This window comes from Rattus norvegicus, chromosome Y, assembly GCF_021556685.1.
Source record: "Rattus norvegicus strain SHRSP/BbbUtx chromosome Y, alternate assembly SHRSP_T2T, whole genome shotgun sequence".
Taxonomy (NCBI): domain Eukaryota; kingdom Metazoa; phylum Chordata; class Mammalia; order Rodentia; family Muridae; genus Rattus; species Rattus norvegicus.
Window position 1 is genome coordinate 55,945,407 of NC_141555.1, and position 23,431 is coordinate 55,968,837.

The 23,431-nt window shown below is 42.7% G+C and overlaps 1 protein-coding gene across 2 annotated transcripts; it reads right to left on the reverse strand.

Annotated features, from left to right (window-relative positions):
* Positions 1 to 16,571: 16,571 nt before the first annotated feature.
* On the reverse strand, positions 16,572 to 18,804 carry LOC147998044 (Y-linked testis-specific protein 1-like). 2 transcript variants are annotated; one of them, XM_087601409.1, is made up of 3 exons: positions 18,634 to 18,804; positions 16,728 to 17,600; positions 16,572 to 16,648 (listed from the first exon to the last, which is right to left on the reverse strand). In XM_087601409.1, exon 2 carries the CDS (start codon positions 17,521 to 17,523, stop codon positions 16,729 to 16,731), a length of 795 nt encoding a protein of 264 aa, XP_087457535.1. In that variant the 5' UTR covers positions 17,524 to 17,600; positions 18,634 to 18,804; the 3' UTR covers positions 16,572 to 16,648; position 16,728. The 2 variants fall into 2 exon arrangements, with proteins under 2 accessions (XP_087457535.1, XP_087457536.1); XM_087601410.1 differs by having other exon boundaries at positions 16,728 to 17,555; positions 18,634 to 18,795.
* Between the last annotated feature and the right edge of the window lie 4,627 nt (positions 18,805 to 23,431).

Here is a 23,431-nt window from a genome sequence, read left to right on the forward strand (position 1 = left end):
CAGCATGCATCTTGTTTTCTTGATTCTGTAGACTCATAAACGGTGCAGAGATATGCCCCAAGGTGAATCATACCCGAGTCTCACCAGGAACTGATTTAGATGAGATTTTTGATTCAGGAGTGAGTCAGCACTCTAAAGTACTTTGCTATGAAAATGATAAGCGATTTGGATGCCAGAGGGTAGAATTGGATTGAGTTGTGTTCTTTTTAAAAAGATATTCTGACATCGGTTATGTAAATGGCATGGTGGGTTCCATGGGAAGGATCAGGAGACAGATTACTCTTTAGAAAGAACTTCATGAGGAAAAGGTCAGCACCACAGACAGCCATTACAGCCATGATCGGGACCTGAAGCAGCAGTGAAAAACCTCTGTCTCTGATGGGGAACTCCCTTAGCAGAGATGGTTGCCAAAGGGAGCTGTTTTGTCCTCACTCTTTTGGCTTCAGTGTCTCAGGATGGCAGCAACTGCATTTGTTCTGGGAAAAGCGAGGTCTGACAGAGTCCTGAAAGGGGCCCTTCTGTACCTTACACACTCTGGAAGACCAGTGTTGCAGCTGGTCCTAGTTGGGCTCTGCTCCCTGCTGGGGACAGAGTCTACTGAGTGAGGCGGGAGACTTGAAACCTAATCCCCCATCAATTGTTTTAGACGTGTTTACTTTTTCTCATGCATCTCTTTAGAACATTCCTATTTATCAAGGACCACTAGTCTGTGTAATTCACCAGCTAAGTAAAATGCTCAAATGGCTTTCTTTCAGTCTAGCAGGATTTTAAAGGGTGGTTATTTAATTACAGGCTACTCTTGAGATGGACAGATAAGCCTAATAGAGCATTTTATTTAGTGGGGTAATGACACCAGAGGCACAGCAGATGTGTGTGTGTGTGTGTGTGTGTGTGTGTGTGTGTGTGTGTGGTGACAGCAGTAACACTGTCAATTTCTCCCTGTCTACTCTTCAGGTTTGACGCTAACTTGGAAATTTTAGTGTGACTTCAACCTCTCCCCTACACCTTTGCCTCCTTCTCTTTCCCTCATACTTCTCTCCATTTCTCAATCCTCCAGGGAGGGACACCAGCTTTCAGTTCACAGGGTAAGAAAGCCCAAGTCTTGAAGATGCAGTTATTCTTTTCTGTAACTTACAGGCTGCAATCAGAACATGTCCACCTCTGAATTAGTTCTCCTGATAAAAGAGACAGTCTGTTCTGGGTGCAAGCACAGAGCCATGTGGAGGTGGAACCGTTTTTGTGAGAGAAAATCCCTTGGGACACTGAGAAACACACACAGCAGAAAGCATGGCATGAAGGATGCAATAGACAATATCCTGATGGGGATTGGGAAGATAGCTCAGTGTGCAAGAGCCTTTGCTTTGCAAGCCTGAACAGTTCATATTCTCTCTGCACCTTTGTAAAACTCTAGGCATGGCTAATCCTGTCTTCAACATTGTAGGGTGGAGGTAAATTACTCCTTAGAAAGAACTTTATGAGGAAAAGGTCAGCACCACAGACAGGCATTACAGCCATGATCAGGACCTGAAGCAGCAGTGAAAAACCTCTGGCTCTGATGGGGAACTCGCTTAGCAGAGATGGTTGCCAAAGGGAGCTGTTTTGTCCTTACTCTTTCGATTGCCAAGAGCATCCTGGCCAGCCACACAAGTCAAAATAGTGGGCTGTGGTTCATTGAAAGACGGAGAATAGTGAGTAAGAGAATGCACATTCTACTCATCTCTGCACGTATGTACACTTGTATGTGCCCTCACACATGTGAAAAGGCACTCAACTCATACACACACATGAATCCCCCAACCACACCCCTGTCAAAACCTGAGTTCAGCCGCTCTATATCCTATGTGACTTAGTATTATAGGAACACGAAATTTTACATTCTCCTTGTCTTGTAATCCCCATTTTCTGTTCAGTTTACAAACACAAGAAACTAAACTTATGATTTCCCAGCCTCGGTATGGTGTGTCATAGCTTTTGGTCTTTCTGGAACAGCATTTGTCTATCAACGGAGGGACTTCAACAGAGGGGCTTTGCAACGTAACCTCAGTGACATGGAGCCATTTGAGGGTTTTAACTGGGTGGCTGGCATCCTCATTTTTCCTTGTGAGAAATAGATTGGACAGAATGCATAACATCACTCGGTTACAGGATGAACAACACATCAGAGCCTGGGAACAGTAAACTTGAAAGACCCCCAGACTTCGGAAGACTCTCGCTCCAGTCACGGGTTGTGGTACCCTCAGGAAACACAAGACGCCGTTCTTGATGTAATCAACAACAGGCAGTTTTATTTACGAGATCTCCGGCTGACACGTATCTCACACAGGAGATTGAGTCAAGCCCTGAGCCTCTCTAGGCAGGAGCTTATATAAGGAAAACCAGGGGTTTCGTGTGGATACACATAATTGGCTAATACAAAGGGTGCACAGTTACTTTTGGCACGGAGGTACATCAACAAAGCATATGTGTAATCTAGGATCTCAGCAATGTGGGCAGGGCAACTCATCTCACTGCAGCAGGGGGATGACCCATCCTCAGGGAGTGTAGGAAGGGGAGGGGGTGGCTCCAGATGGCCAGTGTCCTTGGGAGCTGATAGTCGGGCCAGTGAGCCCTACCTCAATTTTTTTTAGGCATAGCCAGACTTTGTTCATGACTAACTATTAGAAATTTTAACCCTTCAAACTGATGTCACTGAGGTTTTGTGTATGTGGTGTATGTTAAAACAGTGGATCTGAGAGAGAGAGAGATAGAGAGAGAGAAAGAGAGAGAGAGAGAGACAGAGAGAGAGAGAATGAGCTTGATCTTAAAATATTTGTTCAATGTATAATATGATCAGAATATTACACCTCATACTTCAAATGTATACAGTCTCCATTTGTCAAGCATACTCGATAAATCTCAAAAAGAAAGGTAAAGGGGCTTTGGGACAGAAAGTTCTGGAAGGGGCTAGGGAGACCGTCTAGCAGTTAAGTACTCGCTCCTCAGAAACTTACATAGATGCCCCATGGATGTGGAGACCATCCTTTAATTCCACCTAGGAAGGCAGAGGCATGATGCCCAGAGCAAGCTGTCTGGAAAGATGACCCATACCAAGTGGAGCTTTGCCTGTGAGTGAGAGTTGCTGCCACAGTGAACAAGACAGACAAGACATTAAGGATATTTCCTGAATGTACCTTGGTCTTCCACATGTGTGTGCATGCTCATGTGTTAACTGGGTGTCTAATTATTTCTCTGTCTCTCTCTTTCACTCTCTCTCTTTCTCTCCCTCTCTAACTCTCTCTGTCACACACACACAGAGTCTCTCTTACACACACACACACATCCACACCCACACCCACACACACACACACAAACACAAACACTGAACAAAATTTATGTTCTGGAAGAGGGATGACCAGACTGGATGGATAAAATCAGAAATAACAAATTGTGTTGGAAGTCGCTGTGAAGGAAGAGGGGGACCAGAGGGAGAGTTGTGAGTGTGGCTGTATGCTTGTGCCTAAGTATAAGGCCATATAAACCCAGTGCCACCTCCTCCAGGATCCCAAAGCCATAGCTCTAGCTGAGGTATAGTTAGTGATGTCCACTGTGTGTGTGTGTGTGTGTGTGTGTGTGTGTGTGTGTGTGTTGTGTGTGTGGTGTGGTGTGTGTGTGTGTGTGTGTGTCTGTGTCTGTGTGTGTGGTCACTTTTGTGAGTGAATGTGTCCACAAGCCCATGCTCATAAGTTCGCGATCCTGAAAGTGCTTTAGCGTCATCTTAAGTCATCACAGCTCTCAGTGCCTGAGGTTAACTGATTTCCAGAAAGCATCTTAGTTGGGCTGACTAATGTTTCATTACATTACAAGGACATTTTCTACTGTAGATAAAATAAACACATATATTTTAGAATAGACAGAGACTTGAAAAATGGAAGTGGAATAAATATCACTACCGACTTTGCATTAAAAAACACATTTATTTAGAAATCTCTTGGAAAGTTGAAGTTTCCCATATAACCTACACATGATTTCCATATATTAGCATCTTACATAATCATAAGAAAATAATCACACTGTAGATTCGAATCCACACTGTATTTAGAAGCTAAGTGTCCTGTAAATGTATTAAAGTTTTTTTTTTTTCTCACTTTGGGTGGTACCTATCCCTTACGTTTCCCCTAGCCTTTGAAGGTTGTCAAGGTAATAATGGCCCGTTTTCCAGGCTCTTTGCTTATGATCCACCTGTCTGGTCTACTGAGCCTCTGTACCCTATCCTGTAGGTCCTCTATCTCTGATGATACCCTCACCCTTGTGTATTGATGCTTTTGAACTCTGATTTACAATTTTTCTTGTGCAGCCTTAGGGAAGTTTGGCACCAACTGATTTCATTCAGCCTGTGCTATTTAACAGATAAATATCCGCTGAACTTTAAAATATTCATTTGAATAATTTTATTTTATATAGATAGTATTATGATCTGGTGTGGAGTTCAAATATTTCACACCAAGGAACTGAATTTAGGACATTGTGTAACCTTTTAAAAACCATTCTCGGGTTTAAATTTTGGTGTGTGTGTGTGTGTGTGTATGTGTGTGTGTGTGTGTGTGTGTGTGTGTGTGTGTGTTTGTGTGTTCATATGTTTCACAGTGTCTAGGATGCCATCTACAAAATCTGCACAGATAAATCCCAGAATAGTCGGGTGGAAAGTCTTGAAGCTCCCCTCCCCCTACTGAGGAACTAATGGCAACTGATGACTACAGGTCAGAGGGCCCATTTTCTTCATGGATTTGGCCCCTGACGGCTGTCCATGCTCCACTGGATGTTTGTACTCACCCCCACATATCTAGTCAGCAATAAATGGACTCAGACGTTTCTATTAAAATGCAAGTGGTATTAGGAGGGAGGAAAGGGGAGGGATTTGAGGGGAGGGGATGGGGATGGATTCGCTCAAACACATTATGTGAATGTACCAAGTTTTTAAGGAAAAAAAAAATAAAACAAAGTAAATAAATAAATAAATCTGCTCATGTGTGCACAGGTGCATGGGTTTATGTGTGTGTGGGGGGGGGGTTGCAGCACCGTGCTACAAGAGGATACCATGCAGTATCTTTCTCTATGTCTCTCTGCGATTTTCTTTTGATGCACTTCGGTGGTGTGAATATGCTTGGCCCATGGTAAGTACCACTAATAGGAGGTGTGGCCTTGTTGGAGAAAGTTTGTCACTGTGTAGGCCAGGTCTGAGGACTCCTAGTATTCAAACTCTGCCCAATGAGGTAGATTTGATGCTCTTCCTGGCTGCCTGTGGCTACAAGTCTCTTTCTGGGCTGCCTTCGGATTTAGATATAGAACACTCTCCAGCACCATGTATACCAGGACACTGCCATGCTTCCCACCATGATGATAATGGACTGAACCTCTGAAACAGTAAGTCAGCCCTAATTAAATATTTCCTTTATTAAGAGTTGCCTTGGTCATGGTGTCTCCTCACAGAAATGTAACCCTAACTAAGACAGGTGGTGTCATTGCCTGATCCCAAATTCTCAAAATTTCCTCCGGGCTGGAAGCCTGCAGACCTTAATGATTCTGTTCCCCCTTCCTGTCCCTGGGGTTACAGGTTTCCCCTGCCTGTTTCATGATGACTGGGATCTGAGTTCAGTTCTGCCTAGGCAGCAAGCGGTTTCACCCACCGATCCTCCTAAGTCCCATCATGTGGTTTTTAAGGGTTACCAAACGATTATGGTCAACATGCAAACACAAATTATAGATGGCAAGTGCATCTTGACCTCACCTTGTTTCGGTATATTTGAGTTGTTTCAGTGTCTTGATTTCACCTTGTTTCATTATATTTGAGTTGTTTCAGTGTATTTGAATGATTGCTGAGGATTGGGAGACTTAGCGCGAGATAGGAAAGAGAAAGTGAGGATGCAAAGATCTATTGGATCACTGCCACTTGCCCTTGCATTCAACATTTCATATTTAAAAACAACAACAACCACTACCATTGACAATAGTCAACAACAAGGCATGCATGCAACAGACAGGCAGAGAAGACACTAAAGGGCATTACATACTTGTAACCTCACTTTCTCCGCTAAAGCCTCATGTATTGAGCTGATGGATTTTGTGGTCAAACCCTGATTATTAATCCCTAGATGAGAGACCCATAACACCGAGATGAATGACACCATGGTCGATGGGATAGTCAGAGCTTGAGATTTTCTTTCCTTGTAAAATTAACCCAGGTGGGAACTAATAACGACAGCTCGCATATAAAAATAAAAAGCCTTTTAAACTGACTATTGGAATTGTTACTATATATCCCAGTTCTTTGCATTTTTTTTTCATTAATGTGTTGTTTTCAGCACCATGCTTGCTACATAGAAAACTGTGCATTTTCTACACTATGTATCTTTTGGGGTGCACTCTGTAAGCTAAAGACTAAATCAATCCATATCAAAGGGTTCTTCCCTGTCCTGTTTACAGAACTGAAATTAAACTGTTTTCATAAAGCATTTCCCAGTTGCCTCGCTCCTTGTTGTTAGGGCTTGAGTGTGAAATTTCCCCAGGGTCTCATCTGTGGGAACACTTTGTGTCAAGCTGATGGCACTGTCTAGGAAGGTGGAGGAATCTTTCAGGATGTGCCCTAGCAGAAGTAGGTCACTGGGGCAAGAAGGAGGGAGCTGGCTGGTTCAGACTGAACTCTTGGATGCCTGATCCACCCAAATATAAACAGGGCTCCTGCAAGTTCTCAGTGACACAGATCAATACACTGTTGCCATGTGGTCATTTCCACGACAGTCTGAACACAATGACTGTGACTGTTTGCCCATAAAACCTCTATTCCTTCACATTGATTGTGTCATGAATTTTAACACCTTAACATAAAAATAATGTAAGTGTGCATCTGCGTGTGTGTGTGTGTGTGTGTTTGAGAGAGAGAGACAGAGAGACATAGAGAAAAGAGATAGAAAGAGACTGAAAGAGGGAGAACGTGTATTATATTAAGTACGTATAATTTGCTCCTTGAATCATAAGGCAGTCAATTAGTTTGATTTATGTTCAATATTTGAATTCTTTAAAGTCATACAGCCTTATATTACGGAGCTAAAGCTAATAGTCTAAATTTTCTATTAAATAATAAATTGTCTTTATCCTTGAGAATTTCATACATGTATACAATGAAACATGGCCATAACCTCTTCCATTTCACCCTCAGCACTGTCCAAATTCCCTGCCAATAACCATCCCTCAAAATTCATAAATTCTTTCCCAACCTTTAACCACTAAGCCCAGTTAGCATTGGTTATGTACTTATGGGTGTGTGACCATCTACAGGAATGTGGGAATTCTACCAGTGACGGAACCCTTAGAGAAGAATGATTCTTTTACCCCAGCAGCCATCAGGACCTGAAAACCTCCTCAGTAAGGGATTCTGTCTAGCTGGTGGACCTTTATAGACCTATGCAGGTGACCACAGCTGCTGTGAGCTCACAATTGCAGCAGCCATGTCATGTCCTGAAGGCAGCAAATCCCAGCCCTTCTTCTCACCCTCTGGGTCTTACACTCTTCCCACCTCCTTGTCCAAGGTGCTTCCCGAGTCCCAGGGGTTCAAAGAGACTGAGTGCTCATCCATAAATGGGGCATCTTTATTGCTTCCCACGCTATACTGCTCTCTTAAGAAACTATATTTTAGGGCTGGAGAGATGGCTCAGTGGTTAAGAGCACTGACTGCTCTTCCAAAGGGGCTGAGTTCAATTCCCAGCCACCACATGGTGGCTCACAGCCATCTGTAATGTGATCTGATGCCCTCTTTTGGTAGTGTGTCTGAAGACAGTGACAGTGTTCTCACATACATGGAATAAATAAATAAAGCTTTAAAAAATGAATCTTTATTTAATTTTTTACTGTAACCAGAAACTTTTTCTTTTTATTAATCTTTATAACATTTACACACACACACACACACACACAAACACAAACACACACAAACACACAGAGAAGAAGAGAGAGAGAGAGAGAGAGAGAGAGAGAGAGAGAGAGAGAGAGAGAGATCTAAAGGACTAAAATATACTCCTAAGTCAAAGATAAAGCCCAGACACTTGTCAACAGGATTGTGGAGAGTTAAGAGTGGAATGACCATGGAGCCTCCTGAAGGCAGGAACCAGAGACAGTGGCTCTACCAGGTTGGGCGTCTACTGTTCTTCAATGTCTTCATGACCAGGATTGGTGAACTGCAGACTAGCCATGTGGGTGTTAGCCTGCAAAGTGCACTTGGTATGGAGACTGAAGTCTGATGCCCAGGCTGCCTTGGTTCCCTCTCACTTCTATGATTCCTAGGAGACTAGGAAATGTTTCACCAGGTTCAGTAGTATTATACAAACTGCAGTCATGGGTAACTTTCTTTGCTGTTAACTGTCTGTGGAGTTTGGCTCCAAATTTCTTAAATAGCCTTGAAAGGGATTCTATTTAACTCATTCTAGGGTGATCTGCCTTTGTTTTCCATAAAGGTTCTGTGAGATAGATAGTGATCTGCTCCTAGGAGTAAACCAATGTCTTGACCTTCTGAATCTTCCAAATGGAGTCCTTGGCTGAAGTTTGTTAGAACGTCAAACTCCTCCCAACAGATATCTGTGCCTGGAAATATATCCTTTATGTAGGTCTATTCTTCTGGTGTGTGTGTGTGTGTGTGTGTGTGTGTACATGATGGTATCACAGAAAAGGCTGTCGAATCTGCCATTTATTTTTTTTTTTACTGTGTGTGTGCTTTTCTATTAAAAATTGTTCTTATGTTTCGTAAGAGTTTCCATAAAAGCCTCATTTTTAGGGAGAAGATCTTCCAAATGCGTCTTCCTCTGGTCTCAAGAGATGAGAATGAGTCATTAGCATGGAGGGCTGAGTGAGAGCTGCTGGTTGGTTCCCAGTGATGCTGTGGGCCCTAACTTTGTAAGCTTGGCTCTGTGCTCCAGCCAGAGCCTCTGTATTCTTTGAGCCCCTCCTTGGGAGGTGAAGTATGGATTGTTTGTACTGTTTGCCCTAGCACTGAGCCTATTTTGAAATTGTTTTCCCTGCCTCCCTCAACACAGTGCATTGTGAAGTCCTTCCACATGGAAAACCGCTGGCCACATTGAACAGGGGAGAAGGGAGATTTAAAGTAAAATACAAATGAAGAAAGCAGGAGTGACAGCCATGTATGCGATACCCCGACAGCTAAGGGGGTGCGGAAACATGCAGGTGGCTGCAGAACTTACAAAATTTGGTTGGCACTCATTCCTCCACACAGCTCACCTAATTTTGCACCAAATATTCGGGTCCTTTGATGGCTATCTTTCTATAATTCCTCAATTGGGCTGAGTGTGTCTTCGTGTATATCTCTGCATGTGTGTGTCTGTGTGTATGTCTCTGTGTCTGTCTCCCTTTCTGTGTCTGTCTCTGTCTCCCTCTCTCCCCCTGCCCCTCCCCTTACCGCTCCCCCTCCCCTTCTCCTTCCCTCCATGCTTTTCTTAGTTTGCTGTCATATAGTGGGAACCTCCAAAGTTTCAAACTCACTTCTTTTGCGGCGTTGTTCTGCCTGAGAAACCACATAATCTGGAAGCTTGTGCTAACACTGGACACTTAAAAGTTACTAGTTATTAGAAATTGTGTTTAAATTTAAAAATGATTTCCTCATTTGTGTGGGCTCACGGACACGTGTAGGCAGTGCTTACTGATTGATCAGGGCGCCGTATACTTCCGACCTCATACAGACCCTGACAAGGATTACTTCCTATGCTGTGTGACTTATTTTTTCTCCTTCCAATGAAGGTGCAGACTTGAGCCATTTCCGGTGTCTGCACTTAAATGAACTAGTTCCGGTTTCTCAACGGCGTCCAACATCTAGGTTGAGACCTTGACGTGGGACATCCGCGGCACGGCACAGCTTTCGGTTGGGCTGAGCAAGAGGGATCTCTGGTTTGGATTGTTTTCTCTGCCCACAGTACATGGGATTAAATCGAAGACCCCATGAGTCTATAGTGCCTTCTGTGAACTCTGTGTTGTTATTATCTTTTCAAATTCTCTTAGTTCTTGGCCGAGTCGCTGACAGCTCCTTCGCTCTGTGAACTGACTGCCGTCGTTTTATTACAGCGATTTGATCGATATGTTGCATTAATTTTTAGCTCTCCTATCTCCATATTCTGAGAAAGGCTACCTCTCTCTGTGGCCTCAGTTGTTGGATGCTACCTCTTAGGAGGTCCCATGCCCTTCCTTTGAGGCTCTGCATCCCTGCAGACAAGGAGCTAAAGTCTTTGAAACAAAATTCGGTAACTCCACGGTGGCTTTTTCATGCCTTTTGAGAAATCCAAGGACAAGTCTTTCCACTGGCAGCTATTCACACACGTTAAACTCTTAAGTCGAGATATCCAATTTGTGTTTTAATCCTAATATCAACAAACACATGAGTTACAGGTAGATTTATTGAAAGAATCAAGTATGAGTTTGTATGAGGGGCTGTTATTTAGGAGATGTAAAGAAATAGGGTTTGTATGTGTTCAGTACAGATATGGTATTTTAAAAACCACTTTTATTAGTTCCTTGAGAACTTTGTACATTATATAATGATAGAATTTACTTCTCACTTCTCTTCCCAACTCCTCCCAGTTCCATATACACCTAATTCCTTTTCCCAAATTCAGGCTCTCTTTCTCCCCTCTGTAATAACCCACTAAAGTCATTTATGCTGCCCATAAATTCATGGGCATTGGGCAAGCCACTGGAGCCTGCCCAACTTATCACCATCTTTATGTTTGTAGAAAACTGACTCTCCCTTTCCTGTCAGCTAGGGCTGACGCTAGTGGTCCTGTCTTGTATAGAAGACAATGCTTTGTTCTGGGTCTCGATAACATCTGTATCTTATATTTCCACTCCCTCTTCCTTGTGGGTTCCTAAGACTCAACTCCTTCCCTTTTTGCCTCTCACTTTGAGTCTGTGTATATACTTGTGTGTCTATATTAGTGATGTCCCATTTTACATTCAAACCAACACATGGTGGGGGGCATCTTTACAATTGATTGCAGACAAAATGCTGCAATGCCGACATGGTGTAGCTCAGTACCAGAAAGAAATAGGAGATTTTGAGAAACCTACCCAGCTGTTTCTAATGTGAGGTGAAGTTTAGACCTCTGACACAACCTTCTGGCCCTACCCTATGGGTTTAAGATACACATTGTCCCAGTACAATGTTCAAAGGTGGGACTATGAAAAGCAATTGGACCCTGTGTGCTGTAATCAATGAGTTCATCTGTTGATGGATGTGTATGAAGGTGGCAGGAAACTGGGAGATAGGAAATTAAGGAACTTAGTCATTTGCGACATGTCTTGGAGGGTGTTTTTTGTTCTTGGTCTCTTCCTGTGTTGATGCTTCCTGGATGCCAGTGGGATTAGCAGTTGAGCTCTATCGTGACCCTTTCATGATCATGTGACCATGGACTGAAACCTATGAAACCATGAACCAAATAAGTTTGTTAACTATGTGAGTTGCTAGGCAACTTGTAAGAGTGATGAATGGGATTAACATGAAAGTGGCCAAAGTGATGCTGACCATACCAGGTCATGTCTGGATATGATGTAGGAGGACCCATGACTTAATCCTTTAAACACTTTTTCTGGAGGCTGCACTCTAAGAGAAGAACCAATGTATCCCAAGTGGTTTTATCCAGACGATTCTGCCAATGTATCTGTTGTCTTAGCAAATCAAGAACCTCCTGCTTCCTCCTCTTGTTGTTCTCCTGTATTCACTTCTGTGTTTTTAATAGACTTCGATATCGTATGAAATAGTGGGAAATGAGTATTAAAAAAGGGAAGGAAGCTATAAATTTTGCTATAAAATCATTAAAATACACACTTAAAATAAATGGATTTTTAAGTATGTACATTATACTTCAATAAGGCTGCAGAAAAGGCTTGGACAACTATGATGCTTGTCGTGTGATTTGCTATTTGTCATAGTTCCTGTGATTTTGAACTTAATAGTAGTGGGTTTTATTACAGATGACTCAGACACCAGGTTAACCATACAAGCAGAACACTCCGTTCCATCAGGGAAAAAAAAATCATGTCAAATTCATTGGCTTTCTTGATGAGGGTTTTTCTGGTCACAGCCTAGTTGGCTGTTAGTTGGACAGCTATTGGCTGAGAGCAAAGATGGAGAGAACACAATGTTTGCGGGGATAACTGAAGGTTGTGCTCATAAAAGGGGATGAGTTTCACGGAGTTCAGTTGCAGAAGCTCCAGTTGGTGATGGAGCTGAGGCCTAGGAGCCTTGCAAGACTGCCATAATATGTTTTGAGATGTCATGGCCAAGTGGGAGATAAGACTAGATGAAGTGGAAAAAATTTAGTTTCTTTGGAAACTCACTTTTGTCACAGGATGTTTTTCTGGAAGCTATGTTAGGAGAGGATATTTTGCTGAAGCAGACACATGAGAAGGCATATGATATTTCGCTGGAGCACACGCTTGAATGGGGACAGGATGTTTATGAAGAACATAAATGAAATCCCACAGACAGGGAGATGACATTTTTACATTGCTACACCAGCAAGGCTTCAATGTTCTTCGATAGTCTTCCTTCCGCAATGATAAATGCACAAAAGAACCTGAGCTATTCGGGCTGATTCTGAATGCTTCTGCTGCTTCTTTTGGTTTCTTAGAGACTTGTGGTCTCTGCCAGATCAAAGCACTGCTACTGATTCATTTTTTGCATCTCCTATTGGACAGTACTGCACAATGAAGATTGGAGTTACCCCAAAGAATTACTTCTAAATAGGTCCACAACTCTCAACCTTTTCCTATCAACTTTCTCTCTCTCTTACCTCTGGTTGGTGGGCTAGAAGGGTGTTTGAAGTGTTTTAGAACCCTAAATAAAGTAGGTTTTGAAAAAATCTAAGCGTACAGATATATTCATGGGTTTTGAGAAAGGGTTTTGTCTCCTGCTGAGAGGAGATGATATGTAGGTTGTTACTTTTTGGTTCTGTGGTCTACTGTGAGCCATTAAATGGCTAGTGACTGACAGTCTCCCAGTAAGTGTAGCACACACTAAAATGCTTTTGCTTGGCGTTTTGAGCTGTAGAATGTATTCATTTCTTGTCATATATACTCAAGTATTCATGTTGGTGACAGTAGTTACTCTTCAGTTCTACCATACAGGGAAGTGGGTCTATACACTGAGAGAAGAGAGTGTCTGGTGGTGAGTATGTAACATGGAGTAAGAGAAACATTACGGTGCTGGGTCTCTCTCTCTCTCTCTCTTTTTTTCCCCCAATTTGACAATCTGGAGTCAACTTAGACGAGAGAACAATTCAAGAACTGCCTCCAATAGTTAGTCTTTGGGTAAGTCTATGGAACATTTTCTTGATTAATGATTATTGTGGAAGGGCCCACCATTGTGGGAAAGTTCATCAGTAGTCATGTATAAAAGGAATAGCCTTTTAGGCTGTAAGAAATAGTAATGGAGCAAGACATGGGGAGTGTGGCGGTTTGAATAAGAAAGGCTCCCACAGTGATATATTTGAATATTTAGTTAACAGGGAGTGACAAAATTTTCAAGGATTAGAAGCATTAAGACGTGTGGCCTCATTGGAGGAAGTGGGTGTGTTGACAAGGGTGGTGTTTGATTTTTCAAGAGCCCAGTGCTTTCCCAGAATTTCTCTCTCTCTCTCTCTCTCTCTCTCTCTCTCTCTCTCTCTCTCTCTCTCTCTCTCTCTCTCTCGCTCTCTCTCTCTGCTTACAAAGCAGTAGTTCTTTATTTCTCCAGTGTTCTGCTCCCTGCCATTATGATGGACCAGACTTCTGAAATTGTAATTTATCCTCCAATTACATAATTTCATTTATAGCAGTTGCCCTGACCATGGTGTCTCTTCACAGCAACAGAACAATGACTGAGACAGGGGGCAAGCCAACAAACAGTGTCCTTGTTACCGCTTCAAGCTCCTGTTCTGGTTTCCCTCAGTGATGGTCTCTAACCTGTAAGGCAAATAACCCTTTCCTACGCAAGGTAGTTTTGATCATGACATTCATCACCGAGAGAAGGAAGCAAACTAGAACTTCACAGATCAGTACATGAGCAACCCTTACCTTTAAATTAAAACAAAGTGTCTATACCTTTTATTTGTGGTTATGAGGTAAGAGTCTGTGGCTCTACTAGATACACTGTTTCTATAAGACATTGTCTTACTTAGGGTTCCTATTGGTGTAAGGAAACATCGTGACCAAAAGAGCAATTTAGGGAGAGAAGTTTTATTCAGCTTACACTTCTACATTGCTGCTCATCACCAAAGGAAGTTGGGACAGGAACTCAAACAGGCAGGATTCTGGAGAAAGGAACTGAGGCAGAGGCTATGGAGTGGCACTGCTTACTGACTTGCTCCTCATGTCTTGCTTAGCTTGCTTTCTTATAGAACCCGGACCACCAGCCTAGGAATGGTGCCGCTCACAGTGGGCTGGGCCCTCCCCCACAAATCACTAAGAAAATGCCCTACATTTGGATCTTATACAGGCATGTTCTCAAATGAGGCACCCTCTTCTCTGATGACTCTAGCTTGTTTCAAGTTGGCATAAAATCAGGGTGGTGTTTAGAATGTGATTTTCCCATGGTAAGTGTGGCACAAGTAGGAGGTGTGGCCTTGTGGGAGTAGGTGTGGTGTTGTTGGAGGAAGCATATCACTGTGGGGGTGATATGCTTCTCCAACAACATGTCTGCCTAGACGCTTCCATGATTCCTGCCTTGATGAAAATAGGCTGAACTTCTGAACCTGAAAGCCTGCCCTAATTAAATGTTGTCCCTTGGGGTTTGGGATTTACCTCAGTTGTAGAGCGCTTGCCAAGGAAGCCCAAGGCCCTGGGAATGATCCCCAACTCTGAAAAAAATAGAACCCCCCCCAGAAAATTTTATCCCTTATAAGTTGCATTGGTCATGGTGTCTTTTCGCAGAAATGAAACTGGTAGACAACCAGCCAGTATAAAAATTCCAAACAGCAGAATTAATCAAAGATAGAAAATATTTTCAAGTCCTACAATGAGAAACTTATTCTTGAGAGAAGAAACAGCAATGAATGAGTAGAAGGTAAGGTTGCCTACAAAGAAACACTTGGAGTGTAGATGTGGCTCAGAGAGTCCCCATGTAGTGCACAGGAGCTTCTCAGGAGGAGAGAGCTACGTGGTCAGGAACCGCAAAGCATTTTAATGTCACGGCAAATGGCATAGGAGAGATCAGCACCTCTGCATTGGATGCACCATCAAGAGTTTTCTGTGGATAAGCTTTCATGTGAGTAAAAGATGGGAACTTCCTGGGGCTAGATAAGGTAAAAGGGCCCAGAGGTCTGTAGGAAGCCATCCAGTCGAAGGAGAGTCAGGCAAGATAAGCCAGTGCAGGAGCCCTTTGTGGTCATCTAGGGGCATTCAGAAGAGACCTCAAAAATATTACAGGATCCAACAGAGTCTAACAGTGCTCAGGGAAGCTAAACAAAGGATCCACGTAATACCTGACATAAGCTCATGGCATCCTCATGTTCTTTTTTAAATTTCTTTTTACTGATCATACAAAATAATGGGCTTTATGGCACTTTCAGGAATCGATAGATATAAACTTAATTTGGCATTCACTATTCTTGAGTTATCCTCGTCAAAATGTCCTCTGGGGAAGCCACCACCTCACATCCACCCTCTGTAGTGATAGCTTGGCTGTTCTTTAAGGAAGCAAAGAGACCAATATGGATGTGGCCCAAGTTCAAGTCATTCGAGACCCTTTCTGTTCTTCCTGGGTCTCCTGCTTCACTTTTTGAGAACTCCATCTTGGAATTCCTTCGTCCCTCAGTATCCTCAACTCCCACATGTGTTCTTTAGTCTTTCTTCCACATCACCATCAATTTATTCTTTCTTACCCTCATCCTGGTCTCTTCTCTGCATGTGAAGGTTGGATTTATTTAAAAAGATGACTTTAGGGGCCTTCAGAGATAACCAATGGATTAAGAGCTCATCTGCTTTGAAAGAGGACTGGGATTTGTTCTTTGAGCTCATGTCCGATGGCTCCCAACCACCTTTAATTTCAGCTCCAGGGGACCTGACTATTCTTGTCACTGTGGTCTCCTGTATTCATTCCTTGCCCTACCTAGATAAATAAAAATAATACATCTACATATGTGAAACAGGTTTCATTAGGTTTTGTTAGTCAAACAATCCCTGATCTTCTCTGATTCTGAGTCTGCTTGGATCAGTTTATTGGGTTTCCCCTTGGGTTCCAAGACCACCTCTCTGTTACCTGCCACTCTTTCGCCAACTATCTGTTTCTCCCTCAAACTTCCCCTCAGAGAGTCTATCTATTTCTGGCCCCTCTCCACTGCTTCCTAAACATCCATCTTTTTTTTCCCCTGTGCCATCCCTGCTCCTCTAAGCCTTATCTCCAGTTTTTTCCTCTCCCTAAAGACCAGACTAGCTCAGTACTGTTTGTTTTAGTGTATGTGACATTAGACTTACTGTTCACAGCCTTGAACTTTCCGGCTTCCTCTCAATGTTCCTTCCACCACAGCCAGTCTCCTCCACAAAAGTGTGCATACACAACACATCACATCACACATTTTAATTTTTAGAGCAAAAACAAATTCCACTGGAAAAGATACTGGGGATGTCAAAGGCCATTGGGTATCTGAAACACAGAAAAACAAACATTTTCACCCCAATCCTATAAATTCCCCATATATGTCCCCTCACTTTGTGAATTTCACCTTAACGGATCTTTTCCATCAGATTATAGACATAGATGTGGACGTCGCCATCAAACTTGATGAAGTACACGGAAGGCTTGGCTAGAACTTGGTAAATGACTTTGCCGATCTTTTTGGACCCGTCACTTCTGGTGAACTGCACACATTGACCTGTTAAGATGTCGCTGCCAACTTCTGACTTCACCTCTGCTGGCGAAATCTCTGGAATGATACGGAGATTACCTTCTGTGTAATCATCCAGGAGTTGATAGATATATAGGACTGGATCTTTCTCATAGGTGATGTAAAACCAGTCCTTCATGATTGGCACTTGGGCTAGGACCACCCCCCTCCAGTTGTCCTTAGAGCCATGTTTGCCCTCAAATTTATGCTCCACAGCACGGCCAACCATGGCACTTGCGAGTTGGGCGTCTTTCACTTGAGGAAACACAACTTTGTGAGTCAAGACCTTAAGCTTTAAAATCCTCTCATCACTGTGAAGTGCCAGTCCATAGACACAATCAACTCCATCATACTTGACCAGATAGAGAGAGGGATTTGTTGGCAGTTGATCTAGAACTATGGCCTTCCATTGGGTGACGGGCTCATCACCTTCCTTCCATCCGTGTGAAATTCTGCACCCCACAATGTTCCCCAGGGACTGGGGAGAAGGCCTCTTCCTCTTCCGCTTCTGGAAGGATGGTGTGCTCATCCTCCTCACAGACACCCTCTTCTTCTTGGCTGTAGACCTAGTGTGGTAGGCCACGGTACTCCTGGTCCACTGTCTTGTGGCTATTGTTCTGCGTTCAGGCTTCATACTTTCCCATGGCCTGGGTTTGAAGAGCTCACCTGCTTAAACCAGAGACAAAGCTGGTACCTCTGTCATATGAGTACCTGCAATAACAATGGGGGTGGGGTTGGGGATGGTGCTGGACCAAGGCTCTTGTCTATGAGAACTTTGGAGCAGGTGAGGAAGGCGATGGTAAACAGGTTTGAGCATCTGAATCTAATGCTGTCATAATCAGAAGTTCATAGAAGTGCTGGGCAATGGTGGAGCACACCTTTAATTCCAGCACTCCAGAAGCAGAGGGAAGCAGACCTCTGTGAGATCAAGGCCAGGCTGGTTTACAGAATTAGTTCCAGGATAGACAAAACTACCCACAGAAAAACCCAATCTCATAAATCAAAATCTAAAGTTCAAAGGAAAATGAAAAAATGGTTCTCTACAGCTCAGAATAACATATTTAGACATATTTCTTCAGCCCGAGGCACTTTGCCTATGCTGAGGAACATCTCCTTGAATGGCTAGGTCAGTGTGGGATTAAGTATCCTTGTCCCCACTTTAAGCAAGCAGAACAGAGAAAGGATAGCAAAGGAGCCAGAAGGGTGGCCACACCCCTTCTCTACCCTCTAACTATGAGCTATTTGGCAACATCCACAAGTATCTGCCCAGAGACAAAGCACAGCAGTCCACTGGCCTTCTCTACTGTGCATCCTGACCCAGCCCCAGGTTTATTCCCCGAAGCTGTTGCATTTTCGACCGCAACAAGAGTCTTTTGTGTAGGCAACAATAGCCTTTTAGAAATAATATCTACTGGGGTTGGGATTTAACTCAGTGGTAGAGCAGTTGCGTAGCAAGCACAGGGCCCTGGGTTCCTCAGCTCCATAAAAAAAAAAAAAAAAAAAAAAAGAGAAATATTTTCTCCAAAAATACACAGGCACAGAGAGGAGCTTTGGCATTTTAGTAGAATTTTGAATTAGATATTGTTAGCAAAGAATAATAAACTCCGGAGACTGACTAGCCTAGACCATCTGCCTAGCTCTCAAACGTGGAAGACATTAGAACGTAAGGTTACTTGCTGTACGAGGGAAAACTTTTAGCTTTCTGTGCTACAAGGGTCCCAGTTATCTTCATAAACGTATTTACCAAAAGAAAATGTCCTAGTCGTCCAGATTCTGTCTTCTGAAACCGGTCAGGCACCAATAGGTTGTTGAACAGTTGTGGGGTTCAGGAGCTGAACTAGCTTTCACACCCCGCTCCAAAGATAGTGAACCCACCTTCAAAGTAGTCTAGCGCCTCCAAGTGGAAGAGATGCGCAACCTCCGCCCTTGTGCTCTGTGACATCATCCAGGCTCTGCTTACGTCATAGAACCCCTCTCAGGCCAGTTCCTTCCCTAGTTACGCTTAGAAACTTCCAGCATCTAGGTTTTAGCTTCTCATGTAGCCTCCTGGTGAACCAAAATAAAGTCCCCACCCAAATATTCTGATGACTCGAGTCACAGTCTGCCCAAGTAGCTCTTTTCATGCTTTTTATTTTTCTGAAAAACTCTTTGGTTTCTGAGTCACCAACATCCTTGGTGGTTATTTTCCCAGCTCCTATGTTTTCTTTGGTTAACTTTAAGTTATTCTCCGTATCAGAAATATTGCTAGGCTCTCTTTCCGAGGCAGCACACAGGATAGAACAACAAAATTAGCTCTATCAAAACCCACAATTAGAGGAGGGCCATTTTTATTGAAACAAAGCTGGAATTTGACAAGATTAAATACCTTGTATTGAAGACAATGGCAATCATGAATTATGGATTCTTTGCAAAGAGCGAGGAAAAATTAGCTCCTGGACCTGCTTCCAAAGTCGGAATAAACTTATCACAAACCCAATATCGACCAGTCATATTTTAAATGTCTTTAAAATTTATCAGCACTTCTGATTACAAGGAATTTATTAGATCAAATGCAGTAAAACAGGATGAAATAGATGAGGTAATTTTGTTTTTGAAATATGGGTAGACAGAATACTGGATCCAGGTAAGTATGGAATTTACCTGTAAATTACAGGCCACTTTAATTGTTTGTGTCTCATAGTTCTTCAGATCTTCAAAAGGATTCTTTTTAGAACCCTCCCCTGTCCCCACTACACTCTGACCATCCCTTCCCTCTTCCCAATAATTCCCTTCCACTTTAACATTATAATTTTTTAAATGTACTTAGAGCTTAACAACTTATGTCAGCTTTTTAAAATCTGTCCAATTTTCTAAGTGCACCGTCTTCTTTTTCTCCTTCTATCGTAGTTTTAAGCACATTTTCTTTCACACTTTGAGTTTTACTCTCTCTCTGCTCTTATGACTACTCTGCCATTATGTGACTGTTGGTCGACTATGTGGCTGACCTCAATGTGGGGTTAACTCAAATGACATGAATTCCCCCCCTCTCTCCCCTTAATCTTCCTTCTCTAGGCACCTGCAGAGATTTAAAGCATTGGGGATTTTTTTTAACCCTGGAAAGCACACACACACACACACACACACACACACACACACACACACACACACATACACAAACATACGCACATACACACAGAAACACTCATAGAAACACAAACACACACACATACATACACACACAAACACACACACATGCACACACAAACACACACACAAACATACACATATACACACTCAAACACACAAATACAGAGAGAGACAGAGACAGAGACAGAGAGAGACACGGTGAGAGACAGAGAGCCCATGAGAAAACATGTGATATCATCATTTTAAGAACATTAAACAGACTGAACTTTCAAAAAAGTGAAGAACAAGTAGGCAACAAGAAGAATAATCTCATCATAGCCATCAACTTGAGGAGGAAAATTTTCACACTCTAGGCTTCTAAGTACCAGTCTGTTACTGAGCAAAGTAGGGGCAGGAACTCAGGCAGGACTCTAGAGGCAGGAAAGGAAGCAGAGACAACTTAGAAATGCTGAGTACTGGATTCCTATCCATGACCTACTCAGCTTTCTCTCCTTCTCATACAACCCAGGGCCACCTTCATAGGGGATGACACTATGCATAGTGGGCTAGACCCTTCTACATCAACCATCAAAAAAGAATCCTTACAAATGTGCCAAAGGACGTTCTGATGGAGGCAATTCTTCAGCTGAGGCTCCTTTTTCCCAGGTTGAGTCAAACTGACAATAAAAACTAACCAGGACCCCTGCACATTCATTCTGATTGCCACACTGTGTGCAATAGACAAGCCATTGGAATAACCTTAGCTGTTGATCACTGGATGAATGGCTTAAAAAAGTTGATATACATTGATGTGATTTTCATCTATGTGTAAGAGCAAAGGGTTTTGTTCTCAGAAAAATGGATGGAACTGTAAAATACAGTATATTAAGTGAAACAAGCCAGACTCAAACAGATGATTGCAAAATTTAGATTTTAATAAGGGATATTATGTGAAATTGGGCATTTAGGAAAAGGAAGGGGAGCAGCAGGGTGTGTGTGTGTGTATGTGTGTGTGTGTGTGTGTGAGTGTGTGTGTGTGTGAGTGTGTGTGTGTGTGTGAGTGTGTGTGTGTGTGCAGGTGGAAATGGTGGTGAGTTGTGAGAAAGAAGATGGCTAATGTACAGTATAAACCTGTACTAGGAGTCACATGCAAGCCCACTGACTTGTACATTTAAAGAATATCGATATAAGAGAGCTGAGTCTAAAACAATGTTTTGATTAAATTGGGGGTTTATGCTTTAGAGATACCATAAAGATTATTCATATTTTCCTTCCCACTGGGCTCTTGCTGTTGCGAGCTTGATACTTGTGACAGGATATGGCAATGAGCTTTGGTTTCTGTACCTCATTAATAACCCGGAATTCATGTCATTCAGTGAGGCTACCGTGGGGAAGGAGGTAGTTAGAGATCTTAAGGGTACACCACGTGGGAAGAATAATACCCACCCCCACTATAGATTTCCAAATATTCACCATCATCTCTGGTTTGAATGTGATCACCCAACATTTATTTTCTGAAGATTAATCCCCAGTGGGAATGTAGTTGTGAAGAATTGATTAGGTTAAGAGGGATGCAACCTACAAATAAAGATCCATTAATGATGCTATTGTGGAAAAAGGTTAAATTATGAAAAAGGAGTTTGGCTCCCTCTCTTTTATTCCTAGCCCCCTGGATCCCTTCTGTGGTGACAACATTTCACAAGAACTCCTTCCTCTGCCGATGGTCTCTTCATCTTGTATTTACAGGTTTCTGAATCATAATAATACAGAATCTGTGTCATTATACACTAGCCAATCAGTGCCATTCTGTTTGTCCATAAAAGCATGAACATGCCTCAGAATTGTGAGCAGCTGGGTCATATGGGAAAGCATAGCTGGCAGAGAGGACTAGGTTGTTAGTGCTGACTGAAGACAAGATGGTTTCAGGTTTAGCATGAGTGCTCTTTGTTAAAGAAACAGCACAGAGGAAGAGTGTAGATTGGAAAGTTGCAGCTTAGAATGGACTCAGACATCTACTGTTGGCCTTTCGTGGACAAGGAGCCATTAGGAAAAGGGAAAGATCACTAGGGATAGCTTCAGCCACTGCTTTTGTCTAGCAGAACCCTTTTTAGAATCCTATCTTCGAGGATGTGAAAGAAAACTGCCTGGAGTCACTTGATACATCAGTAACCATCAAGAGTGTGTACACTATTATAGAGGGACCCAGGAAAAAGCCTGATCTTGGAAGATCCTTTGCCTTCAAGAGAGGAGACTCCTCCCCACCAACACTGGGAAACCCATCTACGTCGGTAAGGGCATCCCACTAAGTCCAGATCAGTGGTCCTTAATCCTTGGATTGAGACCGCTTTGGGAGCTCAAATTGCCCTTGCACAGGAGTCACATATCATATATGCTGTATTCCAGATATTTACATTACAACTCATAACTATAGCAAAATTAAAGTTATGAAGTAGCAATGAAATAATGTTACAGTTGGTGGAGCTGTATTAAAAGGTTGTGTTAGGAAGGTTGGAAACCACTCTTCCTGACCCGTCTAAAATATGTCTGTTGGTATGAACTGGAGTTATAATCCCTTTTATTCAATCAGGCAAACCCAAAAAAAAAAAACAATACACCACCAAAAGTTTATGAAGGATACACAGCCACTGTACCCACAGTGTCAGGACTACTGACATCTAGACAAGTGGTGTCAAAATGGAAATCACGTCACACCATGACAATCCCCCTAAATGAAAAGCAGAGGAGAAAAACCAGTTCCCTGGTGGTGACACCAAGAGAAAACCATTGTCAGAATTGTCAACAAGGATTTTAAAGCCAGGATTCAAGCGTCGTCAATGAGAAACCTACAAAACAGGCAGAAGGGGTTGGTGAGATGGCCTACTGCATAGGAACACTGGTTGCTCTTACAGAGGATCAGGGTTCAGAGGATCTGATAGACTCTTTGGTCAAAACACACACACACACACACACACACACACACACACACACACACACACACACACACACACCATAGAGAAAAATTAAAAAAACAAATTAAAAAGAGAAGGAGCCAGGTATGTCCCTTTAATCCCAGTACTCAGAAGTAAGGTGATTTCTGTGAGTTCAATGCCTACCAGGTTAATAAAGTGAGTTTCAGGCCAGCCCTACCTACATAATGAAACTCAGTGTCAAAATAAAACACAAAAGAGTGTTTTATTTATTTCTGATAATGTATGCAACAGAGAAACTATTTCTACAGAGAAAGACCTTATTGTTGAGAGAATCAGTGGGCATGAAGGATACCCCAATTATTTATGTCACTACTCCATCAAAGCCTTACCAGGAAGCAAGAATGTGTCCAGCTAAAAATGAAGCAGGGCAATTATGAGTAAAGCTGTGGACACACATCAGCCCATCAGCAACAGAGGCAGGCAGAAACCAGCTAGGATGAGATGGCT